This window comes from Paroedura picta, chromosome 10 (assembly GCF_049243985.1).
Source record: "Paroedura picta isolate Pp20150507F chromosome 10, Ppicta_v3.0, whole genome shotgun sequence".
Taxonomy (NCBI): Eukaryota; Metazoa; Chordata; class Lepidosauria; order Squamata; family Gekkonidae; genus Paroedura; species Paroedura picta.
In genome coordinates, this window is record NC_135378.1 from 1,288,760 (window position 1) to 1,311,691 (window position 22,932).

At 50.2% G+C, this 22,932-nt stretch overlaps 1 protein-coding gene across 10 annotated transcripts in view; it reads left to right on the forward strand.

The window, feature by feature from the left end:
• Nucleotides 1–10,897: 10,897 nt before the first annotated feature.
• Nucleotides 10,898–22,932, forward strand: part of ABLIM2 (actin binding LIM protein family member 2) — a 151,023-nt gene continuing 138,988 nt past the window's right edge. For all 10 annotated transcript variants that reach the window (XM_077301515.1, XM_077301520.1, XM_077301517.1 and 7 more), the window contains exon 1: nucleotides 10,898–11,202. In XM_077301515.1, coding sequence (XP_077157630.1) covers nucleotides 11,187–11,202 — 16 coding nt within the window. In that variant the 5' untranslated portion in view covers nucleotides 10,898–11,186. The remainder of the gene's footprint in view (nucleotides 11,203–22,932) is intronic.

Consider the following 22,932-nt stretch of genomic DNA (forward strand, 5'->3'; position numbering starts at 1 on the left):
ACCATCACCTCCCATGATCTGGACACAATACTCCGTTTGATACAGCCCCAAATCCCATTTGCCTTCTTAGCCACTGAGTCACACTGCTGACTGTCAGGACTGACAGACTAGCAACTAGACTTCTGGATTAATAGAAAGTTTTATTGCTAAGCTTATCAGAACACCTCGACTTTTGTAGTCGAATCCAATCAATACACAAACTACAATCACTTTTACTGGTTCACTTTCCCATCCCAAGCTGTAAATTTCCCAGAGAGCAAGTAGCCCCCTCCTGCAGGTGCCAGCCTGGGCTTGCGTCCAGGAAAGATAGTTAGGTCTTCTCGGCCTTGAATGCTACGCAGCTACCCTCCCAGAGATAACACAGTCTAGCATAATTGTTACAGAAACTAAATCACTACAGAGTCAGGTCAGGGTTGTTACACAGCTAGTGAGACAGACACACATTGATATAAGATGGCACCACTCAGGTCAAGCATAAATCATGGCAGTGATCACAGGATCCTGACACTGACTCATGTTCAACGTATGGTCTACTAAGACTCCTAGATCCTTTTTGCACATGCTACTGCCAAGACAAGTCTCCCCCATCCTATGTTGGTGTATTTGGTTTTCCTACCTAAATGCAGAACTTTACATTTGTCCCTATTGAACTTTTTTATTCAGCCACTTCTCGAGCCTATCAAGATCATCCTGTATTCTGTTGCTGTCTTTAGTTGTGTTTGCTTCCCCTCCCAGTTTAGTATCATCTGCAAATTTAATAAGTATCCCCTCTAATCCTTCATCCAAATCATTTATAAATATGTTGAACAACACAGGCCCCAGGACAGATCCTTGGGGTACTCCACTTGTCACTCTTTTCCAAGAAGATGCTGAACCACTAACAAGTACCCTCTGGGGACGATTTGTCAACCAGTTATTGATCCACCAGACAGAATTAGGATCCATACCACATTTTACCAACTTGTGAACAAGAACTTGCACAGCCCTTGTCCATCATCTTCGGAACCTCTTTAAGGACTGGAGATGTCCCGGAGGACTGGAAAAGAGCAAACGTTATTCCGATCTTCAAAAAAGGGAGGAAGGATGACCCGGGAAACTACAGACCAGTGAGTCTGACCTCTGTTGTGGGGAAGATAATGGAGCAGATATTAAAGGGAGCGATCTGCAAACATCTGGAGGACAATTTGGTGATCCAAGGAAGTCAGCATGGATTTATCTCCAACAGGTCCTGCCAGACCAACCTAGTTTCCTTTTTTGACCAAGTAACAGGTTTGCTGGATTGGGGAAATTTGGTTGATGTCATTTACTTGGATTTTAGTAAAGCTTTTGACAAGGTTCCCCATGATGTTCTGATGGATAAGTTGAAGGACTGCAATCTGGATTTTCAGATCGTTAGGTGGATAGGGAATTGGTTAGAGAACCGCACTCAAAGAGTTGTTGTCAATGGTGTTTCATCAGACTGGAGAGAGGTGAGTAGCGGGGTACCTCAGGGTTCGGTGCTCGGCCCGGTACTTTTTAACATATTTATTAATGATCTAGATGAGGGGGTGGAGGGACTACTCATCAAGTTTGCAGATGACACCAAATTGGGAGGACTGGCAAATACTCCGGAAGATAGAGACAGAGTTCAACGAGATCTGAACACAATGGAAAAATGGGCAAATGAGAACAAGATGCAATTTAATAAAGATAAGTGTAAAGTTCTGCATCTGGGTCAGAAAAATGAAAAGCATGCCTACTGGATGGGGGATACGCTTCTAGGTAGCACTGTGTGTGAACGAGACCTTGGGGTACTTGTGGATTGTAAACTGAACATGAGCAGGCAGTGTGATGCAGCGGTAAAAAAGGCAAATGCCATTTTGGGCTGTATCAACAGAGCCATCACATCAAAATCACAAGATGTCATAGGCCCATTGTATACGGCACTGGTCAGACCACACCTGGAGTACTGTGTGCAGTTCTGGAGGCCTCACTTCAAGAAGGACATCGATAAAATTGAAAGGGTACAGAGGAGAGCGACGAAGATGATCTGGGGCCAAAGGACCAAGCCCTATGAAGATAGGTTGAGGGACTTGGGAATGTTCAGCCTGGAGAAAAGGAGGTTGAGAGGGGACATGATAGCCCTCTTTAAGTATTTGAAAGGTTGTCACTTGGAGGAGGGCAGGATGCTGTTTCTGCTGGCTGCAGAGGAAAGGACACGCAGTAATGGGTTTAAACTTCAAGTACAACGATATAGGCTAGATATCAGGAAAAAGTTTTTCTCAGTCAGAGTAGTTCAGCAGTGGAATAGGCTGCCTAAGGAGGTGGTGAGCTCCCCCTCACTGGCAGTCTTCAAGCAAAGGTTGGATACACACTTTTCTTGGATGCTTTAGGATGCTTAGGGCTGATCTTATGTTGAGCAGGGGGTTGGACTAGATGGCCTGTATGTCCCCTTCCAACTCTATGATTCTATGATTCTATGATTCTATGATTCTAATATTGTGTGGAACCTTATCAAATGCTTTACTGAAATCCAGATTAACTATGTCCACGGCATTCCCCTTATCCAACAAGGTAGTCACTTTCTTGAAAAAAGAGATAAGGTTGGTCTGACATGACTTGTTCATGCTGAGTCTTAGAAATCACAGCTCTCAGTTCCAGCTGCTCAAGGACCGAGTGTTTGATAATTTGTTCCCAAATTTTGCCAGCTACAGATGTCAAGCTGATGGGTTGATAATTACCCGGATCCTCCTTTTTCCCTTTCTTGAAGATGGGGAAAACATTTGCCCGCCTCCAATCGTCTGGCACCTCACCTGTTCTCCAAGAAGTGTCTAAAATAATGGACAGAGGTTCAGAGATGACTTCTGCAAGTTCTTTTAGTACCCTTGGATGCAGTTCATCCCAGAAGACTTTGTTTCATTTAAATAAACTAGGTGGTTGTGGACTGTTCCAACAGTGATCCTAGGCCATTCCCGGATGTTTAGATGGAATTTCTTTTGAATTAATTTCATCCCACTGGATCTGGCCTGTCCCTCCCGGGCAAGAGAGAACAACTCTGCTCTGCTGATGGGTGCTGAATGAGTTAATATAACACACAGATACTCACTGCCAGCCTTGCATACGTGAGTGAAACCCTGGAGTCTGCAGGGATTAAGATATGGCGATAGTTCTGGTCAAGGTGTCGTTTTCCGGGAGAAAACAGAGGTCAGAATCTGGCTGTGACAAGAGTGTGGAATGAAGGCTAGTGTGTAAACAAAATGTACTGAATAAAGCCAGGGGTCGGGAGAAGACCCGGGAAGAGAAAGAAGAGAAAGAGGGAAGAAGAAGATTCCTTTTCCTCCAGATGCCGGTGTCGTGTGTGTCCTTTCATCCCTACAAGGGGCACCCGAACAGGGACATCCCCCGCTCATCGACGCCTGGAGCAGGCCCCGCAGTGCACTTTGTCATCCTCTCGACCCCCATTGGTGAGCATGGGTTCAGCTCTGACACAGCCTCAGAGGGAACATGTTAGAGAGTTATGGTCTCTATGTCAGAAGAGTGGCAGGTCCACTTCTGACCAAGTCATTCAAGGATTACTTGAGACTATTTATCAGCAATGTCCCTGGTATCCGGAAAAGGGCTCGCTCAAGATTAGTGACTGGGGAAAAATAGGAAAGGCTTTACACAACGAGCCCCGTGCCTCAGTTGGCATTCTTCAAACCTGGTATCAGTGTCGTTATGCTATTGTATTTGTTCTGTTTCCTCTTCTGCCTCTCAGCTGCCTAAAGATGGTCTAGACTGCATTCCTGTCTTTCCGCAGATCTATCCAGCTTTGCCTGCCTTGTCTCACTCTCCTTCACCCCCCTCTTTTCAGTCTTCTGTGCTTCCAGATAAGGAGACTTTCTCTCCAGTTCCTCATTGCATCTCTCCCAAGGAAGCTCTCCAAAAAGAACCTTCTCAAACAGCAGACCCAGAGGTCATTCTTGAACTTGATGAGATGTTGGCAGTTTGTCCTGTAATTCAGACTGACAGACAAAATGCCCAAGGACAGAATATAGTTGAGTATCAACCTCTTTGTTATAAAATTCTTCATGAACTTCATAAGGCTAATGTTGATGTGGGAATTCAGAGTTCTTTTGTACAAGGCATGTTTGAGTACCACAGTGAATGTCTCACTCTTGGTGCTGCATCTGGAGGTACCTATACACCTGATCAACTTTATGGGTCAGGGCAAGCTCTGCGTGCTTTCCTAAAAGTACCTATCTCTGGAAAGTCCACCTTCTCTTTTTCTAATGTTAGGCAAAAAGCCTCTGAATTCTTTCTTGATTTCATGAATCACCTTACAGAGGCACAGATCAACAATCAGGAAGCCCAACCTGAATTGCTCAAGAAGTCAGCTAAAGAAAACTGTACTTCAGAAAGTAGGTGCATTCTTCAGGGTTTGGGCCATGAGCCAGATATTGCAGGCAGGATCAAATCTCGCTGGGATGTTGGCATAGGTGCCTACCAAGCTCATCTTTTTGACTCCGGGTAAAGCCCTGGGGAATATCGTCCCCTCTCCAGATGCTTTATCAGGGATCACTAATTCTTAGTCACTGACCTTATTAAAATTTATGTTCCTCTTACAAAGTATGCATTTTCTCTCGTTTTTCAACTTTCTTCTTTTCTACAATGTGCTTTGGTAGATTTTGTGGGACAGGTCTCTTTTCATCTCCCTACAGATTCCTATGGTGGTGTTCTTATAAGCATTTTAGAAGTTATATTAATTAAACCACAGTCTGCATTAGTATTTTAGGGTACTTGCTTGGGTACACTCACCAGCTGAGGCTAGATGGGTGACACCCTGAGAGAGGATTTTCTCAGTTGTGACACCCAAATTATGGTGTTCCATCCTCAAAGAGATTTGCTTGTTCCCCTCAGTTACTTCCAAATGCCAGTGGATTAAAACTGAACAGTTGTATTTGGCTTTCCCTTAATGAACCCCTTTTCCTATTTGTGTGTTTTACGTGTTTCTGTGTTTTACTTGTTTTCAATTGGCTTATAATATGTATTTTAATAAGAAGGAAGGACTCCCTGGAGAAGAGCCGGATGCTGGGAGCGATCGAGGGCAAAAGAAGAAGGGGACGACAGAGAATGAGGTGGCTGGATGGAGTCACTGAAGCAGTAGGTGCGAACTTAAATGGACTCTGGGGAATGGCAGAGGACAGGAAGGCCTGGAGGATCATTGTCCATGGGGTTGCGATGGGTCGGACACGACTTCGCACCTAACAACAACATGTATTTAAAAAAATGTTTTAATGGCTTTGATGATTAGCCACCTTGGGGACTCTTGGAAAGGCAGCATAACATGCTTTATGCAAATATAAGCAAACAGATTATATATGCCACAAAACAGCTCTAGTGCCAGGGAGCTAACCAGCACAATAGAATGATCCCCGAACATGGGTACATCTATTTTTGCGTTTCAAAATTTCAAATTTTAAATTTGGCTATAATTGGTATAACCTCGAACAGTAGCAGGAGCATTGTTTATTATTATTATTATTATTAATTATATTTATTTCCCGCCACTCCCCATAGGCTCGTGGCAGGTCACAATAGTCTTATCCCCATTAAAATACCCATTAAAAGACTTTAAAAACAATCCCAACGTGGCGGAAGCTCTCATTATTCCCACCCCTGTGATCAGAGCGCCGGGTGGGTGGGGAGGAGTTCCTGGGGGGGGGGAATGTTGGCACTCATTCGCTGACCCCAGCCTCAACCAAAAACCTGGCGGAAGAGCTCCGTCTTGCAGGCCCTGCGGAAAGCTGGTAAATCCCTCAGGGCCCGCAGCTCGCCCGCAGTTTAGTAATCTGGAATCAGACTCCCTTTCCAGTTCCTATGCTAGGAGCTCAATTAGAAACTTGAACAACTCTGTGAATCATGTCTTGTTCTCTCTCCCATCACCCACTAGTCTACATAACTAAAAGGATTTTCAAAGCACAGGAATGATCCTTTGTTTCCAGCCCAGGAAGAACTTTAGCTTTTGTTTACTGACCCCCCCCCCCCACTTCACAGAAGCAAGGGGAGGAGTTCTGTTTTAAAACCTTCTGGTTAGCAGTTTGGAAGTGTCTCCATTGAAAAGCTGTTATGACTTAAACTTTGTTGTTGTTGTTAGGTGCGAAGTCGTGTCCGACCCTTCGCGACCCCATGGACAATGATCCTCCAGGCCTTCCTGTCCTCTAACATTCCCCGGAGTCCATTTAAGTTTGCACCTACTGCTTCAGTGACTCCATCCAGCCACCTCATTCTCTGTCGTCCCCTTCTTCTTTTCCCCTCGATCGCTCCCAGCATTAGGCTCTTCTCAAGGGAGTCTTTCCTTCTCATGAGGTGGCCAAAGTATTTGAGTTTCATCCTCAGGATCTGGCCTTCTAAGGAGTAGTCAGGGCTGATCTCCTCTAGGACTGACCGGTTTGTTCTCCTTGTAGAGCTTCCTTAACCAAAGGCTGTCTATCTGTGTAAAATTCACATTTAGGAAAGTACCTGGGTGGAAGATATGCATGCATGCACTGATATCATATTGGCATTCTAAAATATTAAGAATGTATTTTTGTTTCAAGACAAACTTTTATTTTGCAAACTTTTTTTTTTTTGTATTTTGAAGATGTCACAGATCCTTCTCATGTTTCTTTGTATTGCGAAACTTCCTTTTTAGATTGAAACCTCTCACTTTGTTGCCTTTCAGCAGCTTCTAGGCAGGATTCCTTGCTTGTGCTCTTCTTTCCCTCTCTCAGCAGATCTTCTTAGCCCTCTGTTTCATCTCCTTACTCTTGGGAAAGCCCCTGGGGATCTTATTGTCCCTACTCCAGAAGCTAGATGTGCCTTTGATCAAATTTCACCCTTCCTCTGTCAGACTTTTGTTGATTGTATCCCTCCACTACATCAAGGCTTTCAATGATTGCCATTTTCTGGAAGGGTTTTTCTGTCCGCACACTCCAAGTGGCAGCCACACCTCGCTGCCAGATCTCCTAGCGAATCTCAGTGGGTCACAAACGTGTTCTTGTCTGTGGTGCCTGTGACCTGATCAGCATTGTAGTGCCTTTGACAAAACAAGCCTTTTCACTAGCCTTTAAAAATTCTCTTTTGCTTCAATGTGCCCTTACTGATTTTGTGGGGCAAATTTTATCCCATTTTCCTAAGGATCCTTGACTGCTTTTCTTCTCTAGTAGCTCTGTCCACTTCAAATGTCTTCAATCTCCCACTCCGTTGGGCAGTGTCCCTGCCGTCTTTTCAGATGGAGGCAAAACTAGGGGAGCAGTTGTTTTTCAAGCTCCTGTTGGCGCTTGGCAAATCACTCCTTTAAAACACTCCTTTAAGCATCCCCCTACCCAGCAATGGGCAACAAGCTTGGTCTCTAAAGACTTATTTGTGTACAATTACTTAAATTTGTTGCCTCTCTTGGGCTCTAATGTTGCCCCAACATGTGCCTTGGTTATCACTTTCGTGCCCATCCTGTGCTTCCTTTACCAAAGGTCTTTTACCGATTGCTGCCAGACGGGTCTACGTGGCACAGTCTGGTGCCGTCGCTAACCTGGGGGGAAAGGGTATGTCCCTGTTCTGTCACCCATAGGTCCAGGGTGGATTTCTGCCAAGTGCATCCAGCGAGTGGCATGGCATCAACGCCAGCCCAACCCGGTAACGGAGTTCCCGGACATCTCTCTCCAGCCTCGCAGAGTGCCAACGACCAACAAGTCCGCCCTTGTGACCTGGGGGGCTATCAAGGCAATGACTTTGCAAGCCCACCAGGTGTGGCAGTCCTGAGGAGCTGAGGAAACTCAAGAGAACCTTTGTGTTGCAATCTTTGCGGTCATAACTGCCAATTCTGCTCACACTCCCTCTTCACAGAATGAAGCTACTCCTCTTCCCTTTGGAAGTTCTTTTGCTCCTTCTCTATAGCAACCCAGCCAGCCCACTCCATGCTAGACTGAAGCATAATCTATGGACCCAGCTGGCACATCAAGTCAATGCCTTCACCTTCTGTCTACAACCCACCATGAACTTGCACAATTGACTGTCCTCATGCTTAATTCCTGTCTGTACTCCCCTGCATCTTTTGTTAAATGAGACTTTGTTGAAGGGAGCAGTATTTGTCAACAATTTGATTATGGGAAAATGTTTGATTGGGGAAAACACTCTTGCATCCTTAAAGGTAAAGGTAAAGGTATCCCCTGTGCAAGCACCGAGTCATGTCTGACCCTTGGGGTGACGCCCTCTAGCGTTTTCATGGCAGACTCAATACAGGGTGGTTTGCCAGTGCCTTCCCCAGTCATTACCGTTTACCCCCCAGCAAGCTGGGTACTCATTTCACCGACCTCGGAAGGATGGAAGGCTGAGTCAACCTTGAGCCGGCTGCTGGGATTGAACTCCCAGCCTCATGGGCAAAGCTTTCAGACAGCTGCCTTACCACTCTGCGCCACAAGAGGCTCTGCTCTTGCATCCTTAACAATGATTCTCTCTCCCTATACACTCCTTATGTCGCCTCCAACACCACCTGTGCATGTGTTATTAATTGTTCTGGCCACACAAGCAAGCCCTCGTGCCTACCTGTAGGACCGAATGTGGTCCACCGTTCAGAGATCCAAAAGGTTTCATTTGCCTACGCTCACACGTCCTCCCCTCGTGGTGGGCATCTCTTTGGAGCTGGTCACCTACTGGGCTTCTAGGGATGGTCCTGCAATATGCTATTCTCTGTCTTTTGGCCTTTTTGGGACTATCTTGTCTCGTCAGTGCCTGCCCAGTCTGGTTGCACGAACTTCCCAGCTCACGCTCTCCAACCGTATGCAGGCAGCGGTTCTGAGGCGAGACTGGGGGGAGACTGCCTCAGACGTGGACAGTGATTCTGACCTAAACGATTTATCTAATCAGGAACATTGGCAACTGCTAAATCCAAATTAATAGAAAAGAGAGGGATGAGTTGACATAACACACAGATACGCCTTGCATGCCTGAGTGAAACCCGGGAGTCTGCAGGGATTAAGATATGGCGATAGGTCTGGTCAGGGTGTCGTTTTCCGGGAGAAAACAGAGGTCAGGGTCTGGCTGTGACAAGAGTGCGGAGTGAGGGTGAGTGTGTAAAGAACATGTACTGAATAAAGCCAGGGGTCGGGGGAAGCCCCGGGAAGAGAAAGAAGAGAAAGAGGGAAGAAGAAGATTCCTTTTCCTCCAGATCCCGTTGTCCTGTGTGTCCTTTCATCCCTACACTCCATCCCCTATTTCAGGGGTCCCCAACCTGGGAGTCGGGACCCCATCTGGGGGTCAAACTACCATGGCAGGGCAAGCAGCTTGGCCAGGGGGAGGGGGGCCGCCACTGCTGCTGCTCCTCCTGCAGGCGCCCACCAATTTATGTCCAATTTATAACCAATGTATAACCAATCATGATCTTCACTCCGTTGTTCAGTTTCGGTTTAATTTCTATGAAAGAACCCGTGCAGAATTTCATGGTTGGGGGTCAACACAACATGAGGATCTGTATTAAAGGGAAGGTAGAGAACCACTGCTCTGTATGGCAGCCTTTTAAATGGAGCTGATGAGGAAAGCTTTACACTAAGTCCAATGGGGGAGTGAGACACACATTCAAATCCTGGTTTGATGACGGTGACTGTAGATGGGAATGCTGCAGACTTAAAGGGAAGGGCAATATGCAGAGAACTATGCTCAAGCAGAGTCATTAAAGCTCAGTCCTTCAAAGGCGGAGGTCCTGTGGCTGCCCACCCTGGATGGAGTGCACCTACCAGTGGCTCACTCTGCCAGGAACCTGGGCGTGATTCTGGATGCTTCCCTCTCAATGGAAGGTCAGGTCACGAGAGTAGCGTGGCTGGCATTCTACCACCTTCGCCAGTCCAAACTGCTAGTGTCCTACTTGGCCCTGGAACACCTGGCCACAGTGATCCATGCGACGGTCACCTCTAGACCGGACTTCTGTAATTCGTTCTACGCAGGCCTGCCTTTGGCTTTGACCCGGAAACTACATCTGGCCTAAAATGCAGCAGCCAGGATCCTCACAGCAACAGCGTGGAGGTCCCACATTCGGCCCATTCTCTACCAACTATAGTGGTTGCCAGTCGAATTCCGGATCAGGCTAAAGGTTCTTGTGATCTCCTTCAAGACCACAGATGGTCAGGGCCCAGTGTACCTGAGAGACCGCCTTTCTGCCTATACCCCTTAAAAAGTGTTGCACTCTGCCACCTCCAACTGGCTAGTGATCTCCGGTCCGAAAAAGTCCACTTGACCTCAACCAGGGCCAGAGGCGTCTCTGTCCTGGCCCCCACCTGGTAGAAGGAGCTCTCTGAGGAGATCCGGGGCCTAATGGAACTAAAACAGTTCTGCAGGGCCTGCAAGAGGGAGCTCTTCCGCCAGGCATTGGGTTGTGGTTGACTGGAACCAGTACTGGATCCACTGGGCCCCTGAACCTCCCTCCCTCCCTCCCTCCCAGGAATCCATGGACCTGTTTGAGGGCTCTGTGGAATAGTTAGTCTCTGTTGTTGTTATTAGTAGTGCTGTATTTGACTCGACCCAGACCAAGTGGGAAGTATGGGTCTTTAGGTTCCCTGCGGGCTGCCTCCGGTAGGACCGATCTGGCTCAGGATCCAGGGGCTTCACGGTGGGATTCGTGAGCACAGATGAAGTCTGTGCCCTCGTGGCTGACTTTGAGGGCTCCGGAGTACGCCTGCCTTGAATCGACGGATCGGCGCAAAAGCGAGGAGGCAAACTGTCAACCGGGCCTGGCGCTTTCCTTCGCGGGACGAGCGGCCAAGGGAGGCCTCTTCGGGTTCAGGCGCCGGTTTGGCGGAGCGCGTCGCGGCTCTCGGGGGCTCCGGCCCCAGCGCTGGGGGGGGGGGGGCTCCTGGGCGGCCGGCAGCAGCGCCTGCACGGAGAAGCGCCTGGGGGCGGCGGCGGGGCGGCGGGGGGGCTTGGGGCGTGGCTTCTGCGGGGCAGCTCGGCTGACGGCCGCCGGGACCCCGCGACGCTCGCCCGGCACGCACACGCAGCGCCACGGAGGGACGGACGGGGGGAGAGGCGCCGCGGCGCTGCACCATTCCCGGCGGGCGGCCGCCAGGGGCGGGTCACAGCCAAGCCAAGCCCGCCTCTCCCTCCCTCCCTCCCTCCGCAGCCGCAGCCGCAGCAGCCGCAGCCGCAGCCGCAGCGCCCGCCCGCCGCACAGCTGCACCCCGGCTGGGCAGCGGCGCACCATGAGCGCCGGGGCAGGTAGGGGCAGGGCAGGGCAGGGCAGGGCAGGGCAGGGCGGGGCGGGGCGGGGCAGCCCCGGGGGTGGGGTGGGGGCTGGCGGGAGGGCTGTGCGCCCCCTCCCCGCCAGGCGGCCGCCGGAGCCCCAGCGAGGCAGCGGGCACCTAGGGGGGCACCTGGGCTGGGGGCACCTCCGCCCGCCCGCCCGCCGCAGCCAGACAGGGGCGCACGCGGGGGCGGGGGCGGGGTGGGGTCACCTGGCAGGTGTTTCCCGGCCGCCGCCCTCCCTGCGTGGATCGGGGCCCCGCGGAGAAGGGCCAGCGGCCGTCCTGGGCGGGGCTCAGCGCGGGAGGGGCCGCCTCCGGGCCCGGGGCCGTGCGGGGGCGCCTGGCGGCTCTGAGCGCCCACATTTCCCCTCGGCCTCCCCAGCTGGCAGGGGGCGGGGGCTGCGGCTGGGCTGGGCTCCACGCGGTAATCGCACAGGTGCAGCTCCCACGAAGCCTGCTGCGCTCTCATGAATGGCCTTCTGCCTGCCCCGAGGAGTATCGGCCTGTTGCGGGGGGGGTCTCCCGGGGAGCGCCAGGCGGCCGGGGCCGGGGCCGGGGCCGGGGCCGGGGCCGGGGCGTTTCGGGGACGGGCAGCGGGGCGGGCGGCCTGGGTGGCGCCAGGGCTATTTCCGTCTGCGGCGGTCTTGCTGCGCGGGGCGGCGTCTCGGGTTCCCGGCCGAGGGATGACCTTGGCCGCCGAGCGGGTCGGGGCTGGGCCGCGCCGCTCCCTTTTCCCTCGGGCGCCAGTCCTGCAGCGGGGCGCCCCCCCCCCCGGGCCCCGCGTGCCCTCCTCGCAGCGGGAAGCGGCCGGGCTTCTGGCCTCCTTGGGCAGGGGCAGCAGGGGCAGAATGGCGGCCGTGCGGGGCCGGGGCTCGTGGGGCTGGCGACGGAGCCGAGCGTGCTCGCCCTGGGCAAAGGCCTGGGAAGCCGCAGCAGCCGCAGCCGCAGTCTGGGGTTGCTCGTGACCCGCCCTCTGCCTGGACGGTCTCCCCTGCAGGTGACGATTGCTCCGGGCCTCTGGGCCACGAGGGCCTCCCTCCCTCGCCGGCTGCCCTGCAGATGCCCCCCCCCCGCTCCAGCCTTTTCCTTCTGAATTGTGGCTTCTGTAACAGAAGTCATGAACCGACTTTTGACAACAGAATCTCTCCCATTATAGTGCATTCGGTGCCCCCTGAGATCAGCCTGGGTCACCCAGACAGGCACAATGAGATTATTTATTTATTTGCCGGGTTTTATTTTGCTTCCTTTGTGCCCTGCCTTAGCCCCCAGCGGACGGCAGAGGCCCCCTCTCCTATCACTATGGCAACCCTGCGAGGTGGGCCAGGCTGACTGTGCGTGACTGGTCACAGGCCACCCAGCAAGTGTCTGGGGGAAGAGGGGGGACTGGGCCCCACACACCACGCGGACTCCCCATGTTTAAGGAGAGCTCAGGCACCTCACACACCACAGTTTAAAGCTAGTGGACGGAAACCCAGACCCCTCCCCCTCTGCTGGGTGGCAAACGAAGTGCCCCCCCCCCCCCGGGGCCTGCTCAAGACGTGGGACTGTGGGGCTGCCCTCCCTCCTCCCTCCGCAGGGAGCCTCTTCCCAGCAGCACCATGTTGGGTTCTCTCCAAGCCAGGAGAGAAATAGATAATAAGAAGCAGAAAACAAGCCTTCAGCAGCATACCTGCAGGAATTCAGGCCTTTTCACCCGGCAGGCGCACACAAGAAGAAGAAGAAGAAGAAGAAGAAGAAGAAGAAGAAGAAGAAGAAGAAGAAGAAGAAGAAGAAGAAGAAGAAGAGTTGGTTCTTATATGCCGCTTTTCCCTATCCGAAGGAGTCTCAAAGCGGCTTACAGTCGCCTTCCCTTTCCTCTCCCCACAACAGACACCCTGTGGGGTGGGTGAGGCTGAGAGAGTACTGATATTCCTGCTCAGTCAGAACAGCTCTATCAGTGCCATGGCAAGCCCAAGGTCACCCAGCTGGCTGCATGTGGGGGAGCGCAGAATCGAACCTGGCATGCCTGGTCCGCACTCCTAACCACTAGAACAAACTGGCTTTCTGTGTGGGGAGAGGGCATGCCATGACTGTGGTGCCCAGCCACCTGGCAGAAGTGGGTATTTCTGCCATACAGTTATTGTGATTATGATTATGATTATTATTCAATTTATAGCCCGCCACTCCCGGAACCGGCTCATGGCGGGTTACAAATGTTCAATAAAACCCCATTAAAACAGAGAGCAAAAATTACAATAAAAACGGAACAACATGGCAGTAAAATTTCCTCAACCTCCCCCCCCCCCAAAAAAAAAAACTCTAGGGGGAAATAAAGAGGGTCACAATGAGAACTGACTGCTGAGTACACCACGGCCCCCCTGCAGATCTTCCCCACACTAATTTATGTATTCACTAGTAGTTAAACCCACGCCATGCAGAAATGCAGCAGGCACTAGCAGGAAAGGATTCCCCGTGGTGGCATCCCCCCCCCCCAAAGTCGGCAGTTAGAGGTGGGCTCAGGTGGTGTGCAGGGGGGCCCCTGGCGGCCAGGCAAGGAAGTAGGAGGTGGAGCCACTGCCACGGTGGCCTCCAGTGTCCTGCCACTGGCGCAGCCTACTCTCGTGGCCCAATGGTAGTGGCACCTACCTGGGGCCACGGGTGCTGCCTTGCAGCAGTCTGGGGCATGCGGTTATTGTCAGCGTTGGCTAAGGTGACCAGATTGTCCCACTTTTGGAGGGACACCTGGGGGTACCTGGCAAATTGTACTTATGTTGGAATTAAAAAATATATATATAGTAGGGGCAAAGCCCGTTGTCTCCAAGAATACAACGGGCGCTAGAGCTTGGCAGTGGGAAGAGGAAGGGGAGGAGTGGTCCAGTCTGTAAGGGCATGGGGTTGAATGTGTGTTGTGTGGGAGGTTGTGGTGGCAAATGAGGGTATGGGTGTGGAGAGATGGGTGTCAAGAACCTGTGGTGTGGAATGTTCGTTGAGTGTGGGAGAAGACTGACTTTTGGGAATTGTGGCATAGTGGTTACAGATGAGCTTTCCAGAGCCATGTCCTCAGATATGTGAAGGGAAACTCAGACTGGAGACTCTTCTTAGGCAACCAATGGCAACCAATTCCTCCCAGTTCTGCGTCATTTCCCTTCTTGTGTGAATTAGGCCACATTCACCGAAATGCCCCTCTGCCCTAATACACATGGGGTAGTCACAGTACACAGGTGTCCACCCTGTTCCTTCTGTCTCCCATGTTTTCACTGTTGGTAAAATGTTATGTGCCCACATGCTTCTTTCATGGTTGCTCCTTAGAAGAACGGATTTTTGTACCCTATTGCTTACTACCCAAAGGAGTCTCAAAGCGGTTTACAAACACCTTTTCCATTCGTCTCTCCACAATAGTCAACCTGTGAGGTATGTGGGGTTGTGAGAGATCTGAGAGAACTGGGAATGGGCCGCAGTGACCCAGCAGGCCTCAGGTGTCTCAAAGCATTTTCCAATCATCTTCCCTTTCTCTCCCCATAGCAGACTCCCCATGAGGGAGGTGGGGTAGAGAGCCTCACAGGGAAGCTGGCAACCCTAAGAGGAAGACTCTCTGTGCACAGCAGTCTTGATCTTAGTAAGGTTTTTTATACTGTTTTTTTTTTGCCAGGCCAAGGTTATTTGCCAGTTACTATTTCAGTTACGATGTGTCTCCAGACAAATACTTGTTCTCTATTTACTGTTTCAGGCTGTAAATATTTATTAAGATCTTCCTGCACTTTCCAGACTCACAGGACTGATGCTGGTCTGCCTGTCTGCGCCCCAGAATACAAACAGTTGCTGATAAGTGCTGGCCATAACCCATAGCCCAGGAGGGACACCCCTGCACCACTCCCTACCAACTGCAGGCAAAAATGGCTCATTTGAAGGCTGGACTCTGCGGCATTGTACGATTTTGAAGTCCCACATCCAAACCTCCAGGAATATTTCCAACCCAGGGGTAGCCAACCTACAGGTGTGGCCTGGAGAGCTCCTGGAATTACAGCTCACCTGCAGAGTATAAAGATCAGCTCCCCAGGCAGAAAGGGCTACTTTGGACAGGGTTGTGGTAGAGAAGAAACATTTAAGGCTTCCCACACAGGTTGTTGTTGAATTAAAAGACTTGAGGCCTACTGCACAGGGTTGTTGTGTAGATGAAACAGGAGACAAAAGAGCCAGTTTCCTCTGCAGAATAATGCTGTGCAGTGGCCTCAAATCTGCAGAGAGTTGCAAAGAAGAAAGACACATGGCTTGGCTGTGTCTAACCCCCGGGCAGAGCAGTATTTGAAGTGAGAAGGGGCTTTTCTGTGGCCTCCCTGTCAGGCAACTGTTTGGCAGAAGAGGAAAGTCCCCCCCCCCTCAAAAGGAAGGTCTTCAGGCTCCCCTGCGTTGCTCTCTGAAGGAAAATGCCTCCCTCCCCTCAGTCAGGGCCTGTCAGAAGCTCCTTCGCAGCAGGCCTGAAGGGAGGGAGGGGAGGGAGCGCACTCTGCAGCCTCCTGCCAGCTCTGTCAGGGCTCTGAGGCAATTCACAGTTGGACATGGCAGTTAGGACAGCCTTGGGACGAAAAGGGCACAGCCTCTATTCTCATCCCCCTTGGAAGCCCTGTTGACCTCCTCTCCCTTTGGTGGTCAGGAGCAGACTGGCAGCCAGACTGGGCTGGGTGAATGGAATTTTGGTCTGTCCTGGTGAGGGGCCAATAGGAAGGCACTTTGCATGCCTCCCCATTGGCTGCTTGGCCCTGGATGGACACTCGGAGGGCCCAATCAGGAGCCGCTTTGTGTTTTTATCCTGGACAGGACCCGCCCTAACTCCTCCCCAGGTGGCCTTACCCTTTTATTTAACCGCAGGAGCGGTTAAAGATATTACAATACTATTTTTGCGTTCTATACGTTCTATGAAACTTTTTGTTGCTCCATATAGACCAAATTTTTACTCAAGAACCCTCCCTGTCAATGGTGTCCCGCTTTACCAATGTTAAAATCTGGTCACCTTAGCGTTGGCACACCCACGGCTGGTGCCACGGATGCAACCATTTTAGCCTTTTAGATGGTTAATCTCGTTTTGTGACTTTCCCTTTTATTGAGCCCAGCCTTTGAGTTGTAGCCACCCTCCCATGGTTGCTCTTTGATCTGGCTCCTGGTATTCCCCCCCCCCCCATTTGTCTTGGTAGTGCTGACTGGTGGACAGCCAGAGGTGATGGTCCCAGGCCCTGAGTCCTTGATTTCATTCACCTCAGCACTTGTTTTCCTTACAAAGAGTTGTTTCATGTTGGGAAGCCTAAAGGTAAAGATAAAGGTCTCTCCTGTGCAAGCACCGAGTCATGTCTGACCCTCGGGGTGACGCCCTCCAGCGTTTTCTTGGCAGACTCAATACGGGGTGGTTTGCCGACCTCAGAAGGATGGAAGGCTGAGTCAACCTTGATCGAACTCCCAGCCTCAGGGGCACAGCTTCAGACTGCACGTCTGCTGCCTTACCACTCTGTGCCACAAGAGGCTCTCCTATTTCCAACCAGAAACTGGAACGGCCGAGCCAGGAAAACGGGTATAAGCCCGCTTGCACTATTGTCTCGGCAATGTTTGCTTGCAGGTTTGCTGGCATTTATCCAATAAATCAACATTTTCATCAGATCAAGGCCTGTTATTGGGCAATCAGCAGAAAGCTCACACCCCACAGCTTTGGAGAGAGTAGCAGGTGTTAGCTGGCAGGCCCACGGGGGATCAGAAGGCCTGGCCCCTGGCTCCAAGGCTCTCCTCGTTTTAGGACTGGGCCTGAGAAGGAACAGGCAGCCACGCAGTTCTTTCCCAGCTTGGCACAGTGGATAAGAGAGCAGCTTCTTCTCCGGGAGGCAGGTTTGACTTCCCACTCCTCCACGTCGAGTCTAGTTCGAGTCCTGTTAGTTCTCGTCTCACAGAGCAGTCCAGTCGGAATTCTCAGCCTCACCTACTTCACAGGGTTTCTGCTGTGGGGAGAAGAAGGGGAGGCAATGAGAAGCCACTTTGAGACTCCTTTGGGCAATGAAAAGTGGGGCATAAAAACCAACTCTTCTTCTTTCCTTTGAATGCTCAGCAGCCAGTGATCTGATCCTACTATATACTGCATTGGTCAGACCCCAGCTGGAGTCCTGTGTGCAGTTCAGAGGCCTCACTTCAAAAAGGACGTGGACAAAATGGAGAGGGGGCAGAGGAGAGCAGAGAGGAGGATCCGGGGCAGCCTGGGGACCGAGCCCTGGGAGGAAAGGCTGAGGGGCTTGGGAAAGCTCGGCCTGGAGAAGAGGAGGCTGAGAGGGGAGGTGAATGCTGTACTTAAGTACTTGAAAGGTTGTCAGAGGAGGGCAGAGAAAGGTTCCTGTTGGCAGCAGAAAACAGGAACAGCAGTAAACTACACAAAATCAGTTGGAAGGGTCATCTAGTCTAGCGATCCCCAACCTGTGGGCCGTGGACCACATGTGGTCCTTTGACTACTTGGAGGTGGGCCCCGAAGGATGCCTTCTCTCCCCCCCCTGGCCCTTTACTTCATCCCCCCCCCCCAGCCCTTTACATCACACTTCATTGTTGTGGCATGTCTGTATCTTATTTTGAAGGGATGTTTAAACATTACCATAGCGATCAGAGAGCGTTAGGGCAGTGGTTGAGAGTAGAGGAGTAAACTACCCCCCCCCCCCACCGGGCCTCAGTAAAAGGCGGTGAGTGGTCCCCGGTGAGTGGTCCCTGGCGTTGAGTGGTCCCCGGTGATAAAAAGGTTGGGGACCACTGTAGTTCAACCCCCTGCACAATGCAGGAACTTATAACGACCTGCCCACCCATGGTGACCCCAATTTCATGCCCAATAAAAATCTACAGAATTCAGGGCCAAAAGAGACAAACAGTAGGACATCCCTTTCTGCCCACCCACTCACAAGTTCATAAAATTAGAAGAAGAGTTGGTTCTTATATGCTGCTTTTCTCTACCCGAAGGAGGCTCAAAGCGGCTTCCATTCACCTTCCCTTTCCTCTCCCCACAACAGACACACTGTGAGGTGAGTGAGGCTGAAAGAGCCCTGAGATTACTGAAGAAGAAGAAGAAGAGTTGGTTCTTAGATGCCACTTTTCCCTACCCGAAGGAGGCTCAAAGTGGCTTCCAATCCCCTTCCCTTTCCTCTCCCCCCAACAGACACCCTGTGAGGGAGGGGAGGATGGGAGAGCCCTAATATTACTGAGGAAGAAGAAGAGTTGGTTCTTATATGGTGCTTTTCTTTACCTGAAGGAGTCGCAAAGTGGCTTCCCATCGCCCCTTGATCAACCCTTTTCTCGGGCCAACGCTCTGCCGCTGCCGCCTTCCTATTGGTGCGAGGGTTGTGTGTTGTGGCGCACTCCAGCTGCTTCGGCACCTGCATGTGGATGCTGAGTGGCATGCCGGCGCCACCCCTCCCCTCTGCGCCACCGTGCTGCCCATCTCGGGCTTCTGTGATCGTTGAAGCGGCTGGAGCACAAAACCCTCCAACCCCCTTTGGGTCGCCAAGGCCAGCAGCGGCCTCAGTGACCCAAAGGGTCATCAGGTCGGTTGAGAACCACTGGCCTAGAGGGATCCTCAGATCCCCTCCCTTATCACATTACATGATTTTGCCATGTTGAACAGAATTCCCCTTGCAAGAGAAGACTGAGGAAAAGCAGGAATTAAGCAGTTCAACTCTGTCTTCCTCACCTGTTACAGTGTCACTTTCTGATCCCCACAATGGTCCTGCCCTGTCCCTATTATATTTCTTACTTTGAATATAAAGAACACTTTCTTGTGGTGTTTAGCCGTTCTTGCTAGCTAGCCTCAGCTCATACTCTCCCTACAATCACTGGTTATTGGTTTATTCTCCTCCTTGGTTATAAGGTCCCTCCTTCCATTTCCTAAATGAGCCTTTTTTATTACTCAGTTCTTTTGAAAGTTATTTATGGAGCCATCCTGGTTTGTTTAGGTTCCTCCTGTTTTCCTTCTCAAGGGAACTGTCTAGATTCAAATGGGCAGCCGTGTTGGTCTGAAGTAGCACAATAAAACCGGAGTCCAGTAGCACCTTTAAGACCAACAAAGATTTATTCAAGGCGTGAGCTTTCGAGTGTAAGCACCCTTCATCAGACCCACACAGCACAACAAAACAAAATCAGAGTCCAGTGGCACCTTTAAGACTAACAAAGGCATAAGCTTTCGAGTGCTTGCACTCTGACGGTGGGACAAAATCACAGAACCACAGAATCCTAAAGCATCCAAGAAAAGTGTGTATCCAACCTTTGCTTGAAGACTGCCAGTGAGGGGGCGCTCACCACCTCCTAGGCAGCCTATTCCACTGCTGAACTACTCTGACTGTGAATATTTTTTCCTGATATCTAGCCTATATTGTTGTACTTGTAGTTTAAACCCATTACTGCGTGTCCTCTCCTCTGCAGCCAACAGAAACAGCATCCTGCCCTCCTCCAAGAGTTGTTGTTGTTATGTGCGAAGTCGTGTCCGACCCATCGCGACCCCATGGACAATGATCCTCCAGGCCTTCCTGTCCTCTACCATTCCCCGGAGTCCATTTAAGTTTGCACCTACTGCTTCAGTGACTCCATCCATCCACCTCATTCTCTGTCGTCCCCTTCTTCTTTTGCCCTCGATCTCTCCCAGCATTAGGCTCTTCTCCAAGGAGTCCTTCCTTCTCATGAGGTGGCCAAAATATTTGAGTTTCATCTTCAGGATCTGGCCTTCTAAAGAGCAGTCAGGGCTGATCTCCTCGAGGACTGACTGGTTTGTTCGCCTTGCAGTCCAAGGGACTCGCAAGAGTCTTCTCCAGCACCAGAGTTCAAAAGCCTCAATTCTTTGACGCTCGGCCTTCCTTATGGTCCAACTTTCGCAGCCATACATTGCAACTGGGAAGACCATAGCCTTGACTAAATGCACTTTTGTTGGCAGGGAGATGTCTCTGCTTTTTAGGATGCTGTCTAGATTTGCCATAGCTTTCCTCCCCAGGAGCAAGCGTCTTTTAATTTCTTTGCTGCAGTCCCCATCTGCAGTGATCTTGGAGCCCAGGAAAATAAAATCTGTCACTATCTCCATTTCTTCCCCTTCTATTTGCCAGGAATTGAGAGGGCCTGATGCCATGATCTTTGTTTTCTTGATGTTGAGTTTCAAGCCAACTTTTGCACTCTCCTCCTTCACCCGCATCAACAGGCTCTTTAGTTCCTCTTCACATTCTGCCATTAGAGTGGTATCATCTGCATATCTGAGGTTGTTGATATTTCTCCCTGCAATCTTGATCCCAATTTGTGACTCCTCTAATCCCGCATTTCTCATGATGTGCTCTGCATACAAGTTAAATAGGCAAGGCGACAGTATACAGCCTTGCCGAACTCCTTTCTCAATTTTGAACCAGTCAGTGATTCCATGTTCAGTTCTCACTGTTGCTTCTTGACCTGCATATAAATTTCTCAAGAGACAAATAAGATGCTCTGGTATTCCCATCTCTTTAAGAACTTGCCACAATTTGTTGTGCTCCACACAATCAAAGGCTTTAGCATAGTCAATGAAGCAGAAGTAGACGTTCTTCTGGTACTCCCTAGCTTTCTCCATGATCCAGCGTATGTTGGCAATTTGATCTCTAGTTCCTCTGCCTCTTCGAAATCCTGCCTGTACTTCTGGAAGTTCTCGGTCCACATATTGCTGGAGCCTAGCTTGTAGGATTTTGAGCATAACTTTGCTAGCATGAGAAATTAGTGCAATGGTGCGGTAGTTTGAACATTCTTTGGCATTGCCCTTCTTTGGGATTGGAATGTAAACTGACCTTTTCCAATCCTGTGGCCATTGTTGAGTTTTCCAAATTTGCTGGCATATTGAGTGTAGCACTTTTACTGCATCGTCCTTTAAGATTTTGAATAGTTCAACTGGAATGCTGTCACTACCACTAGCTTTATTGTTGCTCAGACTTCCTAAGGCCCATTTGACTTCACATTCCAGGATGTCTGGCTCCAGGTCAGTAACTACCCCATTGTGGTCATCAGGGATGTTAAGCTCGCTCTTGTATAGTTCTTCTGTATAATTTTGCCACCTTTGTTTGATCTCTTCTGCTTCTGTGAGGTCCCTACCATTTTGGTCCCTTATCATACCCATCTTTGCATGAAACGTTCTCTTCATATCTCCAATTTTCTTGAAAAGATCTCTGGTCCTCCCCATTCTATTGTTTTCTTCTATTTGTTTGCACTGTTCATTTAAGAAGGCATTCTTATCTCTTCTAGCTTTTCTCTGGAATTCTGCATTCAATTGGGTGTATCTTTCTCTTTCTCCCTTGCCTTTCACTTCCCTTCTCTCCTTAGCTATTTGTAAAGCTTCCTCAGACAGCCATTTTGATTTCTTGCATTTCTTTTTCTTTGGGATGGTTTTAGTTGCTACCTCTTGTACAATGTTGCGAACCTCCATCCATAGTTCTTCAGGCACTCTGTCTATCAGATCTAATTCCTTAAATCTATTTGTCACCTCCACTGTGTATTCGTCGGGGATATGATTTAGTTCATACCTGAGTGGCCTAGTGCTTTTCCCTACTTTCTTCAATCTAAGCCTAAATTTTGCAACAAGAAGCTCATGATCTGAACCACAATCAGCTCCTGGTCTTGTTTTTATTGACTGGATAGAACTTTTCCATCTTTGGCTGCAGAGCACATAGTCAATCTGATTTCTGTGTTGACCGTCTGGTGATGTCCATGTGTAGAGTCGTCTCTTGGGTTGCTGGAAAAGAGTGTTTGCTATGACCATTGTATTCTCTTGACAAAATTCTACCAGCCTGTGCCCTGCTTCATTTTGTACTCCAAGGCCAAACTTGCCTGTTATCCCGGTTATCTTTTGGCTTCCTACTTTAGCATTCCAATCCCCCATGATGATAAGCACATCATTTTTGGGCGTTGCTTCTAGAAGGTGTTGTAGGGCTTCATAGAACTGATCAACTTCATCCTCTTCAGCAGCAGTGGTTGGGGCGTAGACCTGGATCACTGTGATGTTGAATGGTTTGCCTTGGATTCGAACTGAGATCATTCTGTCATTTTGGGGATTGTATCCCAAGACTGCTTTTCCTACTCTCTTATTGATTATGAAGGCTACTCCATTTCTTCTGCGAGATTCTTGTCCACAGTAGTATACCTGATGGTCATCTGAATTAAATTCACCCATTCCTGTCCATTTTAGTTCACTGATTCCTAAAATGTCGATGTTCAGTCTTCTCATTTCTTGTTTAACCACGTCCAGCTTGCCTTGATTCATGGATCTGACGTTCCAGGTTCCTATGGAATAAAAATCTTTACAGCATCGGACTGTCTTTTCGCCACCAGTTACTTCCACAACTGAGCGTCCTTTCGGCTATGGCCCAGCCGCTTCATTCATTCTGGCGCTACTCGTACTAGCCGTCTGCTCATCCCCAGTAGCATATTGGACACCTTCCGACCTGAGGGGCTCATCTTCCAGCGTCATATCGTTATGCCTATTGGAACTGTCCATAGAGTTTTCATGGCAAAGATACTGGAGTGGTTTGCCATTTCCTTCTCCAGTGGATTACCTTTTGTCAGAGCTCTCAGTCTTGGGTGGCCCTGCACGGCATAGCTCATAGCTTCACTGAACTACGCAAGCCCCCTTGCCACAACAAGTCAGCGATCCTTGAAGGGGGTACTCCAAGAGACAACCTTTCAAATACTTAAAGAGGGCTATCATGTTCCCTCTCAACCT